At 42.4% G+C, this 24703-nt stretch overlaps 1 protein-coding gene across 2 annotated transcripts in view; it reads right to left on the reverse strand.

Moving 5' to 3' along the window:
- LOC117516727 overlaps window positions 1–24703 on the reverse strand; it is a 71584-nt gene that overhangs the window by 22951 nt on the left and 23930 nt on the right. Inside the window, exons 2-3 of one of the 2 annotated variants that reach the window (XM_034177557.1) lie at window positions 11786–11873; window positions 11311–11652 (exon numbers count right to left, since the gene is read on the reverse strand). In XM_034177557.1, coding sequence (XP_034033448.1) covers window positions 11311–11652; window positions 11786–11837 — 394 coding nt within the window. In that variant the 5' untranslated portion in view covers window positions 11838–11873. Of the gene's footprint in view, window positions 1–11310; window positions 11653–11785; window positions 11968–24703 lie in introns of those variants that run through there. The other variant, XM_034177558.1, reaches the window with a different exon arrangement.

Raw genomic sequence — 24703 nt, forward strand, 5'->3', positions numbered from 1 at the left:
CTCTCTCCGTCTCTCTCTCTCTCTGTGTCTCTCTCTCTCTCTCCTTCTCTCTGTCTCTCTCTCTCACCGTCTCTCTGTCTCTGTCTCTCTCTCTCTCTCTCTCTCCATCTCTGTCTCTCTCTCTCTCTCTCTCTCCATCTCTCTCTCTCTCTCTCTCTCTCTGTGTCTCTCGCACCGCATGCCAGGTGTGTGTGTGTGTGTGTGTGTGTTGAATGGAGCTGAGTGAGTGATTGGCACAAGTTTTTCATCTTTTGCTGTCACTCTTTGGGAGAAGTTAAGTGCTGTTTTCTTTTTATTGAGGCTCATGGTTGCCGAACGAGTGAGTGTTTGGAGTCAGCTGGGCCGTGGCGTCTCCCTCTGCCGAGGGCGCGCAGGGCCCGTTGTTAAAACACGGTGTCAGGATTGTAGCTGACCTCCGGTTTACTGTGGAGCAAGTGTTGTTGGCTGTGGGGGAGAAGGTGGGCCATGCTAACATCACATACGGCTCACGGATGAATAAAACCATGGTCGTGTTTTTGCGCGAGGCGTGTTTGGTGCACGACCTTGTGGAGAGCTGGTTGGTTTTGGAAAATTAATTTGTGGCAGTGTTACCTTTGTTTGTCCCATCTGTCAGAGTGACAGTGTTGGGATTTCCTCCATTCAATCCAAATGAAAGTATTGAAAGAGAGCTGGTGAGGTTTGGAAAGTTGGTGAGCGGCCTGAGAACAGTTGTTTTGGGTTGTAAAGATGTTAGACTCCAACATGTGCAGTCACTGAGAAGGCAGTGCTTCATGTACCTGAAGAACTCCAGTGGAGAACTCAAGCTGTCTGCTGCTGTTAAATATGATAACAGACACTATACGAGGTCTGTTAGAAAAGTAACGGACCTTTTTATTTTTTTCAAAAACTATATGGATTTGATTCATATGTTTTTACATCAGCCAAGCTTGAACCTTCGTGCGCAGCTTTAAGGACGGCCCACAATGGCGCATGGCGCGCCGCGCTCCGAGCCGCCATCGAGAGGCAGAAACCACCACATCATTTCTAAATGGATGGCTGTGTGGAGCCGGGACCATCGTGTGCAATTTCTCTGGTTATCACAAGAGCTGGACATCAGCCAATTTTCCGGCAGATTTCACTTTTAACAAGAGATTTTGTCATGGAAAGCCGTGCGGAGGCTTCGCGCGTCACGACTGATTCGCTGATGAAGCGAGACGAACACCTCCGTTTCGGAGTGTTAAAGGACAAGTTGGGACAAGCCCAGCTCTCCACAATTTCTCTTATACTCACTCGACTGGTAAGCACTGAAAGCCAAGATAGGCATGTCCCAACTGTCCTCTGGCACTCCGAAACGGATTGCTTTATTTCCCAAGACCTCCGCCTGACCGGAGCATTGTGATTGGGTAGAGAGCTGGGCTTTGCGGCTGCTCTCAGCTTGCGCATGGTCTGGAAGCCATGTAGTAAACAAGAGCTTCCAGCAGGGGGCAAGATGTTCAAAGACAGAAGTGCGGGCTCATTGTTTGGGTCTGTTGTCGCTTTTGATGCTACCAGGAATGATCGTGGTGTTAAAACTCAAATTCAGTTTGTCAGTAGTTGCAAATGTACCAGAGACAATACTAGAATTTATCTGTAACTTCTGATACATTTTTGGGTAGTTTATCGGTTTATCTTTATCAAAGATAACTTTTCAGTAATCTGATTATCTGTTATCAAAGTTAATTTTTGGTTATCTGTGCCCACCAGTGGTTTCAGACCAGGTGGGTTTAGGCGGAGCCACTCACCTGGAGATGGAGGGAGACTGAAGGTGGTTCAGGGTATAATTAGAGATACACATTTTGTTTTTATTAATTTATATGCACATAACTCACCCGTTCATAGGGCTCAGCTTCTGCAGACGCTGAACCGACAGCTGAAAACTTATAACAGTGATTCTGTGATAGTGATGGGGGGGGTTGGAACTGTACGACACACCCTCTAGACAGAAACACAGTTGAGTCCCACCCTAGAGTGGCTCTGCTGTTAGACAGTGTTATGACGGAGAATGATCTGGTTGACACGTGGAGGCAGCGCCATCCTGTGGCCCGGCAGTATTCATGGGTCCGCGCTGGGAGGGGCGGTGTGAGTGCAGCCCGTCTGGACAGAATTTACACCAATCAAACTCATCGGAGTAAAATAAAGAGAGCACAAATTCTTCTCATTGGATTCTCAGATCACCACTTGGTGATAACAGAGTACTGTGTTCCAGGACGGGCTCTTTGCTGCCCCTACTGGTGCTTTAATGTAAAACTCCTACAGGACAGGGCTTTTGTTCAGGCTTTTCAGGACTTTTGGGAGCAGTGGAGACTTACAAAAGAGGACTTTGGAAACATCTTGAAATGGTGGGAGGTGGGGAAAAGTCAAATTAGTTTGTTCAGCAGTTTTGTGTAAACACTCACAAAAGTGAGAGGGAGTGTCTGGAGCAGTTGGAGAGAGAGGGGGCAGCTCTGGAGGATGGAGTGGTTAGAGCAACAGGAGGTAGCAGTGAATGGACACACAGGAAGGGGGCACTGCGACAGTTTATGAACGAAAGGGCCAAGAGGGCGTTAGTGAGGACCAGGGTGACCAACATCACAAACACAGATGCACCAACAATGTACTTCTTTAATTTAGAGAAGGGAACTCAGACAAACACTGACTTTATGCACCTGAGACTTGCTAATGGGGAGGTCACAGCCGACCCTTTACTCCTGACACAGGAGACCATTAACTTCTACACTGAACTGTTTGGGGCCAGAGATTGTGATGCAGATAGTCAGTGACAGATTCTGGACAGCCTTCCAGAGCTGGAAGAGTCTGAAGCAGCTGCCCTGGACTCTGTCATCACTCTGGAGCAGATAACCACCGCGTACAGGAGCTCAGGGCTGGGCGGGCCCCGGGGATCGATGGGCTTCCACTGGATTTTTATACGTTTTGGACTTTGTTCGGGCCTGACATGCACAGGGTCTTCACTACAGCATTACAGCTGGGACAGCTCCCTGGCAGCTGCTTCAGAGCAGTTTTGGCCCTTTTACCAAAGAAAGAGGACTTAACAGATTTAAAGAACTGGAGGCCAGTTTCTCTGTTATGTGCAGATTACAGAGTCCTTGCAAAAGTACTTTCCAACAGGTTGAAGAACTGTTTGGACTTAGTAATCCATCACACACAGACTTACTCTATACCTGGTCGCTCAATTATGGACAGCGTTTTTCTAGTTCGGGATATTATTGGAGTAGCAAAATTCAATAAACTGGATAGTGGACTCTTATCAATTGATCAAGAGAAAGCTTTTGACAGAGTGGATCATTGGTACCATTTTAACACCATGAGGGCATTTGGATTCCCCAGAGTCTTTACATCATGGATTGGTGCTCTCTATATGGGGGCTATGGTGCTCCTCAGAGTGGGGGGAGGGCTGAGTCGACCCGTAAAGGTGCAAAGTGGCATCAGGCAGGAGTGTCCTCTGTCTAGCATATTTTATGTGCTGGCCATTCAGCCACTCCTACATCAGCTTAGGAGGAGCTGAAGGGCCTGGTGGTGGAGCAGATTTCGGAGCCTATTCATATATCATCGTATGCAGATGATATCACAGCATGCATATCGTCACAGGAAGACTTTGACACTTTAGTACAAAAGTTGTCTTTGTATGAACAGGCGAACTGAGCCAAGTGTGAGGGTTTCTTCCTCAGTCAGTGGGACCATCAGGTGAGACTGACCCTTCCAGCAGAATTGCAATGGAGCACAGAGGGGCTCAAGCACCTGGGTGTGTTCCTGGGGAGCGATCAATTCCAAATGAAAAACTGGGAGGGCCTTGTGGAAAAGGTCCACAGCAGTTGTGGACAGAGATGGTGGCTGTCGTGCTTCGCAGAGTTGGAGGACTTGGTTATTACAGACATTTGGACATGAGGACAGAGATGCTGCACAAAATGTCCGGTCAGAGCTGCAGCATTCTGTCCATGAACTCTGAAGGACTTGCTGTCCTCCAGCCTGTGCAGAGAGAAAAGCCTACTGGCCCTTTCAGCATCTGACAGTTCAAAGTTTTGAGAAGGTGATCCTTGATCACTGTGTATTTGTTAGCAGCAGGGGGGCTTTGTAGGAGTGCGATCAACCTTGTTTGTTTGCATGGAGCTGATGGCCAACACTATTGTTGATAGCTGTGTATTTCAGAAATACCAGGGACACCAGGGTTTTGTAAAAAAGGCAGAGAGATGGACAGCGTCTCTCTCTCTCTCTCTCTCTCTCTCTGTCTTGTACGCGTGCATTTTGGGTGTACAGACAGCGATAAGAGTTTTGGTATTTGAGATTTTAGAAATATTTGGTGTGTTTGCAGTGTGTATAATTTTTGTGGCATTTTTAGTGTGTGTGGTTAGTGTGGTGGTGGTTTTTTTTTGTAAAAATGAGGCGTCTTATGAATATTGAATAAGCGTTTCAGTTTTTTTTCTTAAATTGGAGCAAGACGGCGTGTGCAGTGCATCATCAGTCTGAAACAGCCAGTGAGAATTCTGATGATGAAGGAGATGATCCCTCTTTTTGTTCTGGACGAGGAACCAGAGCAGGTGGATCCACCGACATGCGCACAGATCTCCACAGTGGGTCAGTTCACGCGCTTCTGTTTGTATTTTCCCCAGGACTCAGGTACTACAGAGCTCCGTCCCAGCACCAAGTCCTGGGACACAGAGACGCAGACACACACTGCTCTAGCAGTGGCTCCAGGTGCATTTTGTTTAAAGTGTGGAGATCAGTGTTAGCAGCTTCAGTTTAATTTTGTTCCTCTTTCATCCCTTTTGCACTCTTGATTCACAGGCTATTCGGTGATAAAGCTCGTTTGTCCACCTTTTTTCAATGATTTGTGACTTTTTGACTTTTTTCCCTTTGTTCAGGAATTGTTGTATGTCATGTGATCGGGCGTTTAGGGAACTTGCACGCAGTTGCTGTCTCCACCAGCAGAGCGAGGCAAATGCGTCAGATGTGGTTAATCAAATCACCATGAGAGAGACTGTTTTTACAGGGACCAACAGTGTCCTAAGTGTCAGAGAACAGGTCACAAAGCTCGTTTTTGTAAGAAGAAAAAGAATGATTGGAAGCATACAAGAGATTCATATGAAACCAGGGGAAAAACAAGGAAGCTACCTGAGAGAAAAACAGGAAAGATTCATGCATCTGATGATGAAAACTGTTTTGGTTTTTTTTGTTTTGTTTTGTTTTGTTTTGGTTTTTTATCAGATTCTGACTCAGGATGGAGACTGCATGTGTTGTCTGCCGTGGAGAAGGAGGAGACAGCTGGATCAATGATTATGGTGAAACCGGTGATTGAAGGACGGGTGATAAACATGGAACTGGATACTGGTGCAGCTCTATCAGTAATTTCAAGGGACACATACGACGCAAATCTGGCTCATTTGCGCCTGCAGAAGACATGGTGTTAAGAACTTACACTGGTGAACTGTTGTCACCTGAAGGTGTTGTAACCATGTGCGTGGAAATGAATAACCAGAGAGCGACATCGTCCTTGTATGTGGTGAAGGCTAATTTACCTCCACTTTTTGGTCAGGAATGGTTGCGGAACATTCAGCTGGATTGGTGGGATCTTAAAAACAGCTCCCATTGTTCCTGGGCCTACAGTTCCATGGCAGAGAATCCATGTTGACTTTGCTGGTCCGTTGGAGGGACGCATGTTTTTTGTGATTGTGGATACACACTCTCTAAGTGGCCAAAGGTCATTTTAATGGATTCCACTATGTCAGAAAACACTATTCAGGGTTTTAAGAGGGGTGTTTAGCCGGTATGGAGTGCCGGCAGTGTTTGTGAGTGGCAACGGCCCCCAGTTTACATCGGCAGAGTGGGCACAGTTTTTGGCAGCTATATGGAACTGTAATGAATGTATTCATGTGTTCAGCTAGTGAGTGTGGTGTCAACTACAGGGAAGAATGACCCCTGACCCACTCCAGGTTTGGGCGCGGTCCACTCCCCTTTCCTGAGTTAGTCTTAGAGTGTTGATTTGAACTATTTTAGTATTTTAGATATATGTATTAAGTGTTGGATAGCTTTAATTTCTCATTTCTAGAAATCTGGCCAATTTTCTTAAATCCTCCAAACCGTGACTATCCAGGGTTGGGACCAGGAAGCAGAGTTGTAGTCTTACACACCTCTCTGCAGCTTCTCTCCCCCTGCCATCCCCTCATTACCCCATCCCCGTAGAGACGGTGCCTACCAATAACCAGCAAAAATCTATTTAAGCATAAAAATTCAAAAAGAAAAAATAATATAGCACCTTCAACTGCACCACAGACTAAAACAGTTAAATGTGGTCTATTAAACATTAGGTCTCTCTCTTCTAAGTCCCTGTTGGTAAATGATATAATAATTGATCAACATATTGATTTATTCTGCCTTACAGAAACCTGATTACAGCAGGATGAATATGTTAGTTTAAATGAGTCAACACCCCCGAGTCACACTAACTGTCAGAATGCTCGTAGCACGGGCCGAGGCGGAGGATTAGCAGCAATCTTCCATTCCAGCTTATTAATTAATCAAAAACCCAGACAGAGCTTTAATTCATTTGAAAGCTTGACTCTTAGTCTTGTCCATCCAAATTGGAAGTCCCAAAAAAACAGTTTTATTTGTTATTATCTATCGTCCACCTGGTCGTTACTGTGAGTTTCTCTGTGAATTTTCAGACCTTTTGTCTGACTTAGTGCTTAGCTCAGATAAGATAATTATAGTGGGCGATTTTAACATCCACACAGATGCTGAGAATGACAGCCTCAACACTGCATTTAATCTATTATTAGACTCAATTGGCTTTGCTCAAAAAGTAAATCAGTCCACCCACCACTTTAATCATATCTTAGATCTTGTTCTGACTTATGGTATGGAAATAGAAGACTTAACAGTATTCCCTGAAAACTCCCTTCTGTCTGATCATTTCTTAATAACATTTACATTTACTCTGATGGACTACCCAGCAGTGGGGAATAAGTTTCATTACACTAGAAGTCTTTCAGAAAGCGCTGTAACTAGGTTTAAGGATATGATTCCTTCTTTATGTTCTCTAATGCCATATACCAACACAGTGCAGAGTAGCTACCTAAACTCTGTAAGTGAGATAGAGTATCTCGTCAATAGTTTTACATCCTCATTGAAGACAACTTTGGATGCTGTAGCTCCTCTGAAAAAGAGAGCTTTAAATCAGAAGTGCCTGACTCCGTGGTATAACTCACAAACTCGTAGCTTAAAGCAGATAACCCGTAAGTTGGAGAGGAAATGGCATCTCACTAATTTAGAAGATCTTCACTTAGCCTGGAAAAAGAGTCTGTTGCTCTATAAAAAAGCCCTCCGTAAAGCTAGGACATCTTTCTACTCATCACTAATTGAAGAAAATAAGAACAACCCCAGGTTTCTTTTCAGCACTGTAGCCAGGCTGACAAAGAGTCAGAGCTCTATTGAGCTGAGTATTCCATTAACTTTAACTAGTAATGACTTCATGACTTTCTTTGCTAACAAAATTTTAACTATTAGAGAAAAAAATACTCATAACCATCCCAAAGACATATCGTTATCTTTGGCTGCTTTCAGTGATGCCGGTATTTGGTTAGACTCTTTCTCTCCGATTGTTCTGTCTGAGTTATTTTCATTAGTTACTTCATCCAAACCATCAACATGTTTATTAGACCCCATTCCTACCAGGCTGCTCAAGGAAGCCCTACCATTATTTAATGCTTCGATCTTAAATATGATCAATCTATCTTTGTTAGTTGGCTATGTACCACAGGCTTTTAAGGTGGCAGTAATTAAACCATTACTTAAAAAGCCATCACTTGACCCAGCTATCTTAGCTAATTATAGGCCAATCTCCAACCTTCCTTTTCTCTCAAAAATTCTTGAAAGGGTAGTTGTAAAACAGCTAACTGATCATCTGCAGAGGAATGGTCTATTTGAAGAGTTTCAGTCAGGTTTTAGAATTCATCATAGTACAGAAACAGCATTAGTGAAGGTTACAAATGATCTTCTTATGGCCTCGGACAGTGGACTCATCTCTGTGCTTGTTCTGTTAGACCTCAGAGCTGCTTTTGATACTGTTTACCATAAAATTTTATTACAGAGATTAGAGCATGCCATAGGTATTAAAGGCACTGTGCTGCGGTGGTTTGAATCATATTTGTCTAATAGATTACAATTTGTTCATGTAAATGGGGAATCTTCTTCACAGACTAAAGTTAATTATGGAGTTCCACAAGGTTCTGTGCTAGGACCAATTTTATTCACTTTATACATGCTTCCCTTAGGCAGTATTATTAGACGGTATTGCTTAAATTTTCATTGTTACGCAGATGATACCCAGCTTTATCTATCCATGAAGCCAGAGGACACACACCAATTAGCTAAACTGCAGGATTGTCTTACAGACATAAAGACATGGATGACCTCTAATTTCCTGCTTTTAAACTCAGATAAAACTGAAGTTATTGTACTTGGCCCCACAAATCTTAGAAACATGGTGTCTAACCAGATCCTTACTCTGGATGGCATTACCCTGAGCTCTAGTAATACTGTGAGAAATCTTGGAGATCAGGATATGTCATTCAAATTCAAATTTAAAGCGCATATTAAACAAATATGTAGGACTGCTTTTTTTGCATTTACGCAATATCTCTAAAATCAGAAAGGTCTTGTCTCAGAGTGATGCTGAAAAACTAATTCATGCATTTATTTCCTCTAGGCTGGACTATTGTAATTCATTATTATCAGGTTGTCCTAAAAGTTCCATAAAAAGCCTTCAGTTAATTCAAAATGCTGCAGCTAGAGTACTGACGGGGACTAGAAGGAGAGAGCATATCTCACCCATATTGGCCTCTCTTCATTGGCTTCCTGTTAATTCTAGAACAGAATTTAAAATTCTTCTTCTTACTTATAAGGTTTTGAATAATCAGGTCCCATCTTATCTTAGGGACCTCGTAGTACCATATCACCCCAATAGAGCGCTTCACTCTCAGACTGCAGGCTTACTTGTAGTTCAATCAATCAATCAATCAATTTTTTTTATATAGCGCCAAATCACAACAAACAGTTGCCCCAAGGCGCTTTATATTGTAAGGCAAGGCCATACAATAATTATGTAAAACCCCAACGGTCAAAACGACCCCCTGTGAGCAAGCACTTGGCTACAGTGGGAAGGAAAAACTCCCTTTTAACAGGAAGAAACCTCCAGCAGAACCAGGCTCAGGGAGGGGCAGTCTTCTGCTGGGACTGGTTGGGGCTGAGGGAGAGAACCAGGAAAAAGACATGCTGTGGAGGGGAGCAGAGATCGATCACTAATGATTAAATGCAGAGTGGTGCATACAGAGCAAAAAGAGAAAGAAACAGTGCATCATGGGAACCCCCCAGCAGTCTACGTCTATAGCAGCATAACTAAGGGATGGTTCAGGGTCACCTGATCCAGCCCTAACTATAAGCTTTAGCAAAAAGGAAAGTTTTAAGCCTAATCTTAAAAGTAGAGAGGGTGTCTGTCTCCCTGATCTGAATTGGGAGCTGGTTCCACAGGAGAGGAGCCTGAAGCTGAAGGCTCTGCCTCCCATTCTACTCTTACAAACCCTAGGAACTACAAGTAAGCCTGCAGTCTGAGAGCGAAGCGCTCTATTGGGGTGATATGGTACTATGAGGTCCCTAAGATAAGATGGGACCTGATTATTCAAAACCTTATAAGTAAGAAGAAGAATTTTAAATTCTATTCTAGAATTAACAGGAAGCCAATGAAGAGAGGCCAATATGGGTGAGATATGCTCTCTCCTTCTAGTCCCCGTCAGTACTCTAGCTGCAGCATTTTGAATTAACTGAAGGCTTTTTAGGGAACTTTTAGGACAACCTGATAATAATGAATTACAATAGTCCAGCCTAGACTAGGGTCTAGACTTACAAACCCTAGACTTCCTAGGGTTTGTAAGAGTAGAATGGGAGGCAGAGCCTTCAGCTTTCAGGCTCCTCTCCTGTGGAACCAGCTCCCAATTCAGATCAGGGAGACAGACACCCTCTCTACTTTTAAGATTAGGCTTAAAACTTTCGTTTTTGCTAAAGCTTATAGTTAGGGCTGGATCAGGTGACCCTGAACCATCCCTTAGTTATGCTGCTATAGACGTAGACTGCTGGGGGGTTCCCATGATGCATTGTTTCTTTCTCTTTTTGCTCTGTATGCACCACTCGGCATTTAATCATTAGTGATCGATCTCTGCTCCCCTCCACAGCATGTCTTTTTCCTGGTTCTCTCCCTCAGCCCCAACCAGTCCCAGCAGAAGACTGCCCCTCCCTGAGCCTGGTTCTGCTGGAGGTTTCTTCCTGTTAAAAGGGAGTTTTTCCTTCCCACTGTAGCCAAGTGCTTGCTCACAGGGGGTCGTTTTGACCGTTGGGGTTTTACATAATTATTGTATGGCCTGCCTTACAATATAAAGCGCCTTGGGGCAACTGTTTGTTGTGATTTGGCGCTATATAAAAAAAATTGATTGATTGATTGATTGATTATTTTGTGTTTTTATAGTTGGTTTTAGTATTTTTAGCTATTTAAGGGTTTTATTAAAGTTGATTATTTTTTAATGTCAACTGATGTTTCACGTTGCATTGACTTGAATAGAAGGGAGGAGTTGTAACATATTAGACTATAAAGGGCCATTACTCCTCCACACCAGGGTGTGGTGCTGTGCGCATGTCACTGGCTGTCCAGGTGTGTCAACCATTAAACCCGTTGCAACGTACCTCTGCTCGTCTGTCTGGCTCCTTCAACCGTTTGCATATTGATGCCATGTATGCGAGTAATTCTTCTGTTGCAAAACTAACGAGTCACTCTGGGTGTTCACCCTGCTCTGGGCGGTGGCTCGCTTTGTCCAGTGGACCAAATTGTCTTCTTATTCCGGTGTGTCAGAGGTTCGGTTCTCCAGTGACTGAGCTTCATTTCCAGCAGGCTCAAAGGACTCGTTTCAGGGTTCAGCTGCTGGATGTGGACTGTGTTTTTGGAACTGTTGTCTAGAATTAAATTAAATTAAAATCTTAATTTTGTCCTACGTGGATTATTATTATTATCATTATTATCATCATCATTATTATTATTATTATTATCATTATTGTTGTTATTATTGTTATTATTATTATTACTTTGTTATTATTGTATTTTTTAAATTATATAATTTTTATCATCATTACCATTATTGATATTTTTATTAATAATAATTATTATTATGATTTTAGTGCACTAAAGTGGAACTTAGTGGAACCGGCTGAAGCCCATCAGAGGAGCCGTGAAATAAACACAAACGAGCAGCTGCCTACCTGTCCTCCTGTTTGCTGAGGCCCCGCCCCCTCTGTCCTCACCCTCCACCTCCAGTTCAAACCGTCTTTTCAGTACTCGTTTTCCGTTTTCATCAAACACCTCCAGAACGTACTCTCCAGCGTCGTCGGGGCTTATGCGGCTGAAGTTCAGCGAGCCGTCACTCAGCAGCTCGCAGCGTCCATGGTGACACTGTGTTCTGTTGTTCTTCAGCGACACCAGCAGGGTGAGGCTGCTCCACCTCACATCCTGGACCAACATCGGGCGCGCCCTCTGCAGGCCAGACATCAGGACGACAGCCTCCCCACGATGGACGGACACTGTAGTGACATCTGAGGACACAGCTAGGGTCAAAGGTTACACACGCACACACACACACACACACACACACACACACACACACACACACACACACACACATGCGGTTTAAGCACTGTTGCCATAGAAACAGAGTGAGGATGGCAGTAACAGACCAACCGGTACTCAGCAGCAGGAATGCCAGCCACACCAGAACCAATATTGCTGCCATGCACAAGGCTCCGCCCCCAGCTGTCAGTCGAACAGCCTGCAGCAAGAAGAAATTCCCACGTTCACCACTCCATCCACATGTGTTCACATTTAGTGCTCAAACCCAATCTGGGTTCAGTTTGGAGTTAAAGTCACGATTGCTGAGAGTTAAAGCCCAAAAAAAGATGTTTTTACACTCAGAGCCTCTAGAAATCAAGACAAATCATCACATTTACAGGCAGAATTCTGAAAACACATCATAGGGTGAACACATGAACATTTCATAGTAGAGAAGCTTGAATCTTCGACTGGACTGGGTTGCTTGATGCAAGGACGTTTCGCTTCAAATCGCAGAAGCTTCCTCAGCTAAAATTCTTGCTCTGGTAGTCTGACTTCTGTCTTGACTCTTGTAGAGAAGAATAACAGAAGTCACAAAAGCTGGAGTTTTAAACCTAACCAGACCCCTCCTTCCGAGAGGCAGACTGCTATAAGCTAGTGACTAAACAATAGCTCTAATTAGCACCTATTGTGCTCTAGTTAGCACCCTCCTAATGACAGGGCTGCTGTCCCTCCTAACAATGGGACTGACGCCTCTCCTGACGGCTCCCCTGACGACTCTCCTGATGACGTGAATGACCCATTACCATGAACAAAAGACTGAAACTTCTTTGACCTGAGTGCCCCATTGTAAACACGGGACAAAGCATGTCTCAGACCCCCTTCCCGGTTAAGGCTGGGTTTCAGCTGTTTCACATAAAATACCTCCTTCACTCCTCTCTCAAACAATTTCTTCTCTCTGGCTAAGATTTTAACTTCCTTGTCCTCAAACATGTGGTTAGTGTCTTTAAGGTGGCGATGAACTGCAGACTGAGGTCCACCGGCGCCCTCTCTGCAGTGCTGGTATAGCCTTTTGTGTAACAGCTGCTTAGTCTCACCTATGTAATGTTTGTTACAGTTTTCCTGACATCTGATAGAGTACACTACATTGCTCTGTTTGTAACTAGGGATACTGTCCTTATCCTGATCCTGCTGGCAATATCACCTAAGTCATCCAGAGGCATACATTTTTAACTTATGGTTCAAATTTTAACCAAACTAATTTTGGACAAGTTATTTAAAATTACTGTCATGTCTGAAGTCACTTTATAAAGTGAAAATATCAGCTATATGTTTTAGTTTTAAAGTAATGTGCTAATTTTTAAGGTTTTGTGAGCACATGCTGTGCCCAGCAGTGCATTATGGGTAGGATGATGTAATCTCAGTACGTTCACGACAGGACAACTGCATTTCAGACGCTCTGTTCAGGCTCCATGGACAACAGCATTAAACTCTAGTGCCTAAAACTCTCATGAATATATTCTCTGGGTTTATAGACGTTGTTATTGTATTTGCGTTTGTTAAATTCCACGCATTTTAAATGTAGCAGACAGGGATTATCTGGAATTTTGTTTTCAAGGCCTCTACTGCCATCTACTGGCCAGTAGTGTTCATGGGCTCCGTAAAAATGCCTGTTTTTACAAATAAAAAAATGGAATATTTTACAAAAGCACATATATCTGTAAACAACAACACACGACAGATGTCACATTAACGTGTTGTTTTACATAATGAATGACTGAACCAATCATTGTTTAGCAGAGGCACTTTTACCCAGAATCCTTTGCGATCTGTCTGTTTGTTACAAAACCTCAGAATTAGTGCATTATTCAACATTAAAAGATATATGCTATATTTTAACTTTGTACAAATGACAGATTGACATTAATGGAGTTATTCTATCGGTATTAATGTTATTTATAAATCAAAACCATAAGTCAGCATGACTTTATTTTTCAAGACCTCCGCCTGACCGGAGTGTTGTGATTGATAGAGAGTTGGCTTTCTGGTTGCTCTCAGAGTGCCTCTGTGCTGGGAGCACTGTAATAAACAAGCACTTCCAGCAGGGGCAGAATGTTCAAAGACGAAAGTGTGGTCTCATTGTTTGGGTTTGTTGTTACTTTTAATATTACTAGAAGCTATTGTGGCATTAAAACTTAAATTTGTTTAATTAGTAGTTATAAATGTACCAGAGACAATATTGGAATTTATCGGTTATCTGTAACTTCCGTTACATTTTTGGGTGGTTTATTGTTTTATCTTTATCGAAGATAACTTTTCAGTTATCTGATTATCTGTTATCGAAGTTAATTTTTTGGTTATCTGTGCCCACCACTGTGTATACCTTAGATCACACCTGGGAGTCAGAACCCTTTTTAAAGTTGGGGGAGCAATATTGAGTTGCGGGGTCTGGGGAACCAAATTGCACCATTTTTCTAGAAAATGGTGCAATTTGGTGCATTCCCGTCTGTTAAAATGCACAGGAATGCACCAAGTTGCACCATTCCCATCTGTTAAAATGCACAGGAATGCACCAAATTGCACCATTTTCTAGAAAATGGTGCAATTTAGTCCCTCAGACCCCCCAACTCAATATAGCTAGCGTTCAAGCTCACCTATCTTTTCAAAGAATTTGGTTAGCAGCTGCTTTCCCTCATTTAGTTTTCTTTCCCTGTCCTTTTTTCTGTTCTTTTTTGAAATCCGGACTTTGATTTTTTTAGGAAAGACATATTTTATTTCAGCCTAAACATTAGGGCTGCAACTAATGATTAAATTACTAATCAGTTCATCGGTCGATTATTTTTTCGATTGTTTTTTTTTTTGTTGTTGTTTGTTTGTTTTTTAACTTACATGTGAGTTTTGCCATTATTTAATTTAAGTGAGTTATTATTAAAAGGCCTTTATCACACAACATCAATGTTTGACCTTGTAACAAAGTTATGTTATATTGTCATCAAAAACATACCTGGAGTAGTGTTTTGTTTTATTTTGCACATACATACATCACTGACACACCACAAAGAGATTTCCATCAGGTTTAGATGCCAACAGCAACTATCTCAACCACTGACAACTTATTACAGCAAGAGTCCACAAAACTATTTTAAAGGCCTGATGAAAGTGTAATATGTTATATTTAATAAGATGTTTTCATGAAAAAAGACACAAATGTGCAGTTTACTGCATTTTATTTTTTTCTTGTGTAAAAACACAGCTTAGATGTGGCTTGACCGAAACAAATTGTCATTAAACTTAATAAAACAGTGATAAAGTGGAGGTTTAAGAGTCACTAGGTATTCACAGGAAACAGTTATTTCTATATTTATTTATGTTCATTGTTAGTTGGTTTAAATGTTCTGTTTTGTTTATCAGATTCTTTTTGTCCGTTTCTCTAAAACTGTATTGTGGCATTATTAGTTATTATTACTATTATTGTTGTTGTTTCTATTATTATTATTATTATTGATATATAAATACAAATAAATGAATAAAATTTACAATTTGTAATATATTTGACTCTTTTACGACAACAAACACTGAGCCATGAATTATTATACAGAAAAAAAAAAACGTGCAGACAGCTGCAACAGCTTAATGCTAACTTCAACATTGAAAATGCCATAGACATGCTAACGCGTTTGCATCGGTCCTGTTCATAAGTTAATAATACATAATATAATATAATACATCTATCAACTGTTTCAGAAGACCATAACAGGTCAGATTAACATAAAAAGGTAAATGTTACTCACAGACATATGCTCTTTGCGGTTTTAGTGGGGAAAAATTAAGATTAAGCAAAATAAAACACTGAATCAACAAAGTACCAGATCGAAGCAGTGATTTGCGAATCACTGCTTCGATTGATTCAAGGTTCAAAGCAAAGCTGCGCTGCAGAAACGGTGGATTTATATGGAAGAAATGAAACATTTGCAGTAAAACAAAGTTATTTAACAACTAATTGATGACTAAATTAGTTGACAACTATTTTAATAATCGATTAAATTGATTAGTTGTTTCAGCACTACTAAACTCCTACTCTGTCAGATCCCGTTTTGAATGTGTGTGTGGGGGGGGGGGGAAGGGGGGGTCGCCTGTGATCTTTCAATATTATTGTTAGAGTAGAATTATGTTTTGCAACATTTATACGTTCATTCTTATTATATTCTTTTACAACATGAATTGTATGGACATTAATAACATGCAACACAAAAATGTATTTAATGCCAGTTTTTTGTGCCCCCCCATGCTCTGGGCCCTGGGTACATAGTACCCTTTACTCCCCTAGTCCGATGCCCATATACGAGGTCTGGTAGAAAAGTATCTGACCTTTTTATTTTTTTCAAAAACCTGATGAATTTGAATCACGTGTGCTTGCATGAGCCAACCTTGAAGCTTCGTGCGCATGCGTGAATTTTTTTCACGCCTGTCGAATGCGTCATTTGCTTTAAGCAGCCTTTGTGTGAGGATGGTGGAGTCTCTCATCGTTTTTTCTTTGCAAGGAAAATGGCAGAACGACTGGAGCAGCGCGATTGCATGGCTTTCGGTGACTTTTCAGTCGTGTGACTATCTGAGAAATTGTGAAAGAGCTGGTCATGTCACAACATGTCCTGTGAGACTTCAACACGGAGGTGCTTTTGCTCCGCCATCAGCTTCGTGCCGAAGCCATCGGCATGAATTTCACCGCCACTCTTTTCATGGCAAAATCTTCTGTCACAGTGGAATGTGCCGAAAAAGTGCTGATGTCCACCTCTTCCGCAATTTCTCGGATAGTCACACGACGGTCCCACATCACCACAGCATTCACTTTGGAAATGATCTGGTCATTTCAGCATGTTGATGGCTGACCGGAGCGTGGCTCGCTCTCCACCGTTGTGTGGACGTCTTTAAACCGGTTGTACCACTCCTTAATCTGTGTGATGCCCAGAGGATTGTCACCGAAAGCCGTCTGAATAATCCAAATGGTTTCCACCTGGCTATCGCCCAGTTTCTGGCAAAATTTGATGCAGTCGCGCTGCTCCAGTCGTTCCGCCATTTTCCTTGCAAAGAAAAAACGACGAGAGACTCCACCCATCCTCACACAAAGGCTGCTTACCAGCAAATGACGCAATCGACAGGCGTGAAAAAGTTCACACATGCGCACGAAGGTTCAAGATTGGCTCATGCAAGCACACGTGATTCAAATCCATCAGGTTTTTGAAAAAAATAAAAAGGTCGGATACTTTTCTAACAGACCTCATATATTATCTCGTTTTTGCTACTACGTTCTTATAATTTTTTCTTTGTTTAATTTTTGCACTGGACATACTAAACGCAACACTTTTGGTTTTGCTCCCATTTTGTATGAGATGAACTCAAAGATCTAAAACTTTTTCCACATACACAATATCACCATTTCTCTCAAATATTGTTCACAAACCAGTCTAAATCTGTGATAGTGAGCACTTCTCCTTTGCTGAGATAATCCATCCCACCTCACAGGTGTGCCATACCAAGATGCTGATTAGACACCATGATTAGTGCACAGGTGTGCCTTAGACTGCCCACAATAAAAGGCCACTCTGAAAGGTGCAGTTTTATCACACAGCACAATGCCACAGATGTCGCAAGATTTGAGGGAGCGTGCAATTGGCATGCTGACAGCAGGAATGTCAACCAGAGCTATTGCTCGTGTATTGAATGTTCATGTCTCTACCATAAGCCATCTCCAAAGTCGTTTCAGAGAATTTGGCAGTACATCCAACCAGCCTCACAATCGCAGACCACGTGTAACCACACCAGACCAGGACCTCCACATCCAGCATGTTCACCTCCAAGATCGTCTGAGACCAGCCACTCGGACAGCTGCTGAAACAATCAGTTTGCATAACCAAAGAATTTCTGCACAAACTGTCAGAAACCGTCTCTGGGAAGCTCATCTGCATGCTTGTCGTTCTCATCGGGGTCTTGACCTGACTCCAGTTCGTCGTTGTAACCAACTTGAGTGGGCAAATGCTCACATTCGCTGGCGTTTGGCACGTTGGAGAGGTGTTCTCTTCACGGATGATGCAAAGGAGATGTGTTGCACTGCATGAGGCAAATGGTGGTCACACCAGATACTGACTGGTATCCCCCCCCAATAAACAAAACTGCACCTTTCAGAGTGGCCTTTTATTGTGGGCAGTCTAAGGCACACCTGTGCACTAATCATGGTGTCTAATCAGCATCTTGGTATGGCACACCTGTGAGGTGGGATGGATTATCTTAGCAAAGGAGAAGTGCTCACTATCACAGATTTAGACTGGTTTGTGAACAATATTTGAGGGAAATGGTGATATTGTGTATGTGGAAAAAGTTTTAGATCTTTGAGTTCATCTCATACAAAATGGGAGCAAAACCAAAAGTGTTGCGTTTATATTTTTGTTGAGTATACCTTTGTCATTCCATTAAATTTTATGTTTATTTTCTTTTCTGCTCCCATCTTTTTAAGTCTGCATGTGGTTTACTCAGATTTATATTTACACTGAAAGGCTGCACCTGACCTTTCATTGTCCCTGTTACAATGATAATGAAGAATCTGAACAAATGGCTCTCAAATGGAGCATTCGGTTCCTAATTAGTAATAACAGTCCTATTATATTAATCTGGTGGGTGGACATTTGATGTTAGCTGAATGAATCGATTTACAGATGGATAGTTTACAGTCCTAAAAAAATCCATACAGACTGTTCAAGTGCCCAGTAAGTGTCCAGCCATACAGACTGTCTGTATGGCTGGACATTGCCAGATTTTGACATAATAAATATATTTTCAAATCAAATCAATTTTATTTATATAGTGCCAAATCACAACAAACAGTCGCCCCAAGGCGCTTTATATTGTAAGGCAAAAGCCATAAAATAATTACAGAAAAACAAACAGGTCAAAACGACCCCCTGTGAGCAAGCACTTGGCGACAGTGGGAAGGAAAACTCCCTTTTAACAGGAAGAAACCTCCAGCAGAACCAGGCTCAGGGAGGGGCAGTCTTCTGCTGGGACTGGTTGGGGCTGAGGGAGAGAACCAGGAAAAAGACATGCTGTGGAGGGGAGCAGAGATCAATCACTAATGATTAAATGCAGAGTGGTGCATACAGAGCAAAAAGAGAAAGAAACACTCAGTGCATCATGGGAACCCCCCAGCAGTCTAAGTCTATAACAGCATAACTAAGGGATGGTTCAGGGTCACCTGATCCAACCCTAACTATAAGCTTTAGCAAAAAGGAAAGTTTTATGTTTAATCTTAAAAGTAGAGAGGGTGTCTGTCTCCCTAATTCGAATTGGGAGCTGGTTCCACAGGAGAGGAGCCTGAAAGCTGAAGGCTCTGCCTCCCATTCTACTCTTACAAACCCTAGGAACTACAAGTAAGCCTGCAGTCTGAGAGCGAAGCGCTCTATTGGGGTGATATGGTACTATGAGGTCCCTAAGATAAGATGGGACCTGATTATTCAAAACCTTATAAGTAAGAAGAAGAATTTTAAATTCTATTCTAGAATTAACAGGAAGCCAATGAAGAGAGGCCAATATGGGTGAGATATGCTCTCTCCTTCTAGTCCCTGTCAGTACTCTAGCTGCAGCATTTTGAATTAACTGAAGGCTTTTCGGGGAACTTTTAGGACAACCTGATAATAGTGAATTACAATAGTCCAGCCTAGAAGAAATAAATGCATGAATTAGCTTTTCAGCATCACTCTGAGACAAGACCTTTCTAATTTTAGAAATATTGCGCAAATGCAAAAAAGCAGTCCTACATATTTGCTTAATATGCGCATTGAAGGACATATCCTGATCAAAAATGACTCCAAGATTTCTCACAGTATTACTAGAGGTCAGGGTAATGCCATCCAGAGTAAGGATCTGGTTAGACACCATGTTTCTAAGATTTGTGGGGCCAAGCACAATAACTTCAGTTTTATCTGAGTTTAAAAGCAGGAAATTAGAGGTCATCCATGTCTTTATGTCTGTAAGACATTCCTGCTGTTTAACTAATTGATGTGTGTCCTCTGGCTTCATGGATAGATAAAGCTGGGTATCATCTGCGTAACAATGAAAATTTAAGCAATGCTTTCTAATAATACTGCCTAAGGGAAGCATGTACTACTGCCTAAGGGAAGCATGTACAAAGTGAATAAAATTGGTCCTAGCACAGAACCTTGTGGAATTCCATAATTAACCTTAGTCCGTGAAGAACATTCCCCATTTACATGAACAAATTGTAATCTATTAGATAAATATGATTCAAACCACTGCAGCGCAGTGCCTTTAATACCTATGGCATGCTCTAATCTCTGTAATAAAATTTTATGGTCAACAGTATCAAAAGCTGCACTGAGGTCTAACAGGATGAGCACAGAGATGAGTCCACTGTCTGAGGCCATAAGAAGATCATTTGTAACCTTCACTAATGCTGTTTCTGTACTATGATGAATTCTAAAACCTGACTGAAACTCTTCAAATAGACCATTCCTCTGCAGATGATCAGTTAGCTGTTTTACAACTACCCTTTCAAGAATTTTTGAGAGAAAAGGAAGGTTGGAGATTGGCCTATAATTAGCTAAGATAGCTGGGTCAAGTGATGGCTTTTTAAGTAATGGTTTAATTACTGCCACCTTAAAAGCCTGTGGTACATAGCCAACTAATAAAGATAGATTTTCGGTATAAAATGTTTAACTGATTGCTAAAACACCTCCAGCTTTTAATCCTCAATTCCATTTCAATTTATTTCATTTATATTGTGCCAAATCACAACAAAGCTGCCTCAAGGCGCTTGGACACAAAGTAGTCCTGCACCCTGAGAACGCAAAGCCTGGGCCGGTACGTAGGGTTTAATTAGGTCAGCTCGGTAGGGAGGTGCCAGTCCATGAACAATTTTATAGACTCGTCGCAGAACCTTAAAATCTGATCTCACTGGGACAGGAAGCCAGTGAAGAGATTCCAAAATGGGTGTAATGTGGTCAGTAAACCAGAAAATAGAACATTGCGGTCCTCCAGTCCAGAAGAGACAAACGCATGGATTAGGGTCTCAGCATCAGCCATAGATAGGATGGGACGAATCTTCACTATATTTCACAGGTGGAAGAAAGCAGTCCTCGTAATATTTCTAATGTGGAGGTCAAAGGACAACATAGGATCAAAAATGACCCCAAGGTTCCTCACTTTGTCAGTGTGCTGTATGACACACGAGCCTAGGCTAAGCATTAACTGGTCAAATTGATGCCGATGTCTCACTGGACCAAGAACCATCATTTCAGTCTTATCGGAGTTTAAAAGTAGGAAGTTTCAAGACATCCAACTTCTCACTGCTGCAAGGCAGTCTTCTAAGGATTTTATGTGAACGAGATTACCAGCAGTCATCGGCATGTATAAATGAGTATCATCAGCATAGCAGTGAAAGGTAACCTCAAAATGCCGCAATATGTGCCCAAGGGGTGCTATATAAAAGGGAGAAAAGCAGGGGGCCTAAGATGGACCCCTGTGGAACCCCAAATTTCATGTCACTAAGGTTAGAGGTAGTGTTACTGTACAAAACACAGTGAGAACGACTGGTCAAGTATGATGTCAACCATGCAAGGGCACACCCAGTAATCCCAAAATTATTCTCCAGCCGATCAATTAGAATATGATGATCCACAGTATCAAATGAAGCACTGAGATCTAACAGCACCAGAACCGTAGTGGTGTCCAATTCCATTGTAAGCAGAAGATCATTCACCACTTTAGTGAGAGCCGTCTCTGTGGAATGATATTTTCTAAAAGCAGACTGCAGTGGCTCAAAGAGATTATTCTCAGTAAGATAGTCCACGAGCTGCCGTGAAACCACTTTTTCCAGAATTTTAGAGCAAAATGATAGATTTGATATCAGCCTATCCACCTTATTCTGAGCCCCCATGAGGCTTTGTGTGAATTATGGGTGAGACTTCCAGTAAGAACCAGAACTGCCGTTTGTTTACATGTTAACTGTTTGCGTGAATCCATTTTCTGTGAGGGTTAGACACCTAAACAGCAGCTGTCACAGCTCAAACGGCACATTATAATCCTGCTGTCTACAGAGAGGTGGGAGGACGACATGAAGAAGTAGCCTAAGATAACATACGGGAGCATTTTTAGCTCCTTTCTTAGCTCTCACTCCAGATGGGAGGCAGTGAACAATCTGAAAAGCTCTGAGGCGCATCAGGACCTGCACAGTAATAAGGTCAGTCCCGTTCTGCTAAAAGAGGTTTTGGGACACAACTTATTTACCTTCAGGCAGACGTAGAGTCCAGCAGAAGCCTTAAAGTTCCTGATCACTGAGTCTGGGTTTGAGTTTCAGCATCAGGTGAAACACAAACAGCAGGTGTTCAGGCAGCGCAGGTGAACTCAGATCACCAGGTGGGTAACTTTAGTTCATTATAATGTATGAACTAATGTAACAGAATAATGTGAGTCTTCATTAAAATAAACTCTCAGACATATTTTTACATCACTGTAGGTCCATTTGACACTGATGTGTCTCCAGCTGGTCATCTGGACACCTGCTGCTTCCAACATTAGTGGATGAATCTTTTGCAAAGAAGGTTCTGCTCTGCCCCAAATATCTGAATCTCAGAAAAAATACAGTCATCAGGTGTAATGTGTGTTACAGCCAACAAAAGAGCTCAGAGTGAAGGAAAATAAAGAAGGATGGAAATAAAGACACTTTCAGTTCTTTATTTTTTTTTTTTTTTATCGTTACACAGAAAACAGTGTTTTCAATACATTTTTAATATACGTTCCAAATTAAAAACATCTGTGTTCTGTACATGTCACATTTTGAACCATAAGCGTCAGAAATAAAACATGATTATTCCAGAAACAGCCACTAAACACTTAACTGTGTTATTTGTGTATATAATAAAGCGTCTGTATGACTCACTTCATGAATCCAGGTTTTTTGGTTTTTGAAAACTGTCTCTGTGCGGTCAGTTACACAGGTTTTATTAGCAACATGCTCTTTAAAAGCTTTTTGGCAATGTTGCTTTATTTGTTTAATGAGGCAGCCACACAATGAGATCCTTCATGTGTTCACACATCATGTCTACCCACAGTCCCAGTGTGCTGCTGACCTGACCTGTGATATTTTAATCAGTGTTCCAAATCAGCCGTGACAAAGTTCTGTCATAGTTTGATCAAAGTCATTAGAATTTGGGCCAGAGCCGGCATTGATGTTGAAGTGTTTGAAATCCTGTGAGTGGAATCCCTGCATACGGACGGGAGTCTGCATCACTCTCTAAGATGCAGTCAGCTCCAGGATGTGGAGGTCCTGGTGGATCAACAGGTGTGATCTCCACCTCTGGGTCCAACATGAGGACTTCGTTATGGCAAACAAGCTCCTCACCCTGATCCATCTCATCTGGTTCATCTGAGGGCAGCGATAAAAGACATGATGAACAAGAAGTAATACATTAATGTTTTCATGACAACACTTTATTTACACCATTAACCTTCCATCAACCCCACGACTTCCCACCGGTACCAGCATCACCTCTGTGCTCCAGAAACCAAGAGAAAACTTGGTACATAATAACAGCTACAATATTCAGATTCAGATTAAAATACTGTATTGTTGAACATTTTATGTCTGTACTGAAATTATGGCATTTTTAGTTTCATAGTGACCAGAAGCCCAAACACACGTTACATTTTAACTGATCAGAAAACGAACATACATGCTGTTGCTAATGATTAATACTACATTGATTTGTCCTCCAGACACATGAAATCATACCTGTTGTTCTGGTGACGTTGCTGTCAATCATCTTTATCTTCTCCGGGGGTTTGTCACATCCCGACCGCAAACTAACTCTGTGGGCTTTTTGCCAAAAAAGTGAAAAGAGCACACAAATAACGTATTAGGTGGTAGGGTTGCCAACTTTGGGATGTTGGCTGGAGCGAGACTGTGCGCACATGGCGTGCACGCCGTAAACACTACTTTACTAATAAAAATAATAGAAGGGAACCTGTGTTGGATTCTTCTCCTCTCCATGTCCATGATCCTTCCTTTTTCCAAAGTATTTCAGTAAGCTTATCTACAGGCATGTAAAGAGGCAAATAATGAAAATTGCATCAAATGGCTGGGGTGAAGAGGGCCCTGGGTTGGGGGTCTGGGGAACAAAGCACCCCAGAAGCTGAAGGGTTTTAGCCATGCTAATGCTGCCAGACCATTTTCTGCAGTGAATTTGCAAGAAGAGGTTGGGGAGGATGAAGGCAGCAGTTTTATCCAACTTTTTACAAGCTGGACAAAATCTATCTTCATATGCCAGCAGCTTCTTTCCCATGTGAATCTTCTCTCAAAAACGGGAGAGAAGAGGAACAGACACCGCTGAAATGATCCATCCATCCATCCATTGTCTTCCGCTTTATCCGGAGTCAGGTCGCGGGGGCAGCAGCTCAAGCAAAGACGCCCAGACCTCCCAATCCACACACACCTCCCCCAGCTCCTCTGGGGGAACCCCAAGGTGTTCCCAAGCCAGCCGAGAGATGTAGTCCCTCCAGCGTGTCCTGGGTCTCTCCGGGGCCTCCTCCCGTGGGACATGCCCGGAACACCTCTCCAGCGAGGCGTCCAGGGGGGCATCCGAAAAAGATGCCCGAGCCACCTCAACTGGCTGCTTTCGACGTGGAGGAGCAGCGGCTCGACTCCGAGCTCCTCACCCTATCTCTAAGGGAGTGCCCAGCCACCCTGCGGAGGAAACTCATCTCAGCCGCTGTACGGCTTGCAGTGAGATTTGGCTCATTCTTTCGGTCATGAGCCAAATCTCATGACCATAGGTGAGGATCAGAATGTAGGTCGATGGTAAATCGAGAGCTTTGCCCCCCTACTCAGCTCTCTCTTCACCATGACGGTCCGATACAGCGACCGCATCGCTGCAGACGCTGCACCGATCCATCTGTCGATCTCACACTCCATCTGTCCCTCGCTCATGAACAAGACCCCGAGATACTTAAACTCCTCCACTTGAGGCAAGGAAATTATCTTGTTTT

The sequence above is a fragment of the Thalassophryne amazonica genome, chromosome 9 (assembly GCF_902500255.1).
Source record: "Thalassophryne amazonica chromosome 9, fThaAma1.1, whole genome shotgun sequence".
Lineage (NCBI taxonomy): Eukaryota > Metazoa > Chordata > Actinopteri > Batrachoidiformes > Batrachoididae > Thalassophryne > Thalassophryne amazonica.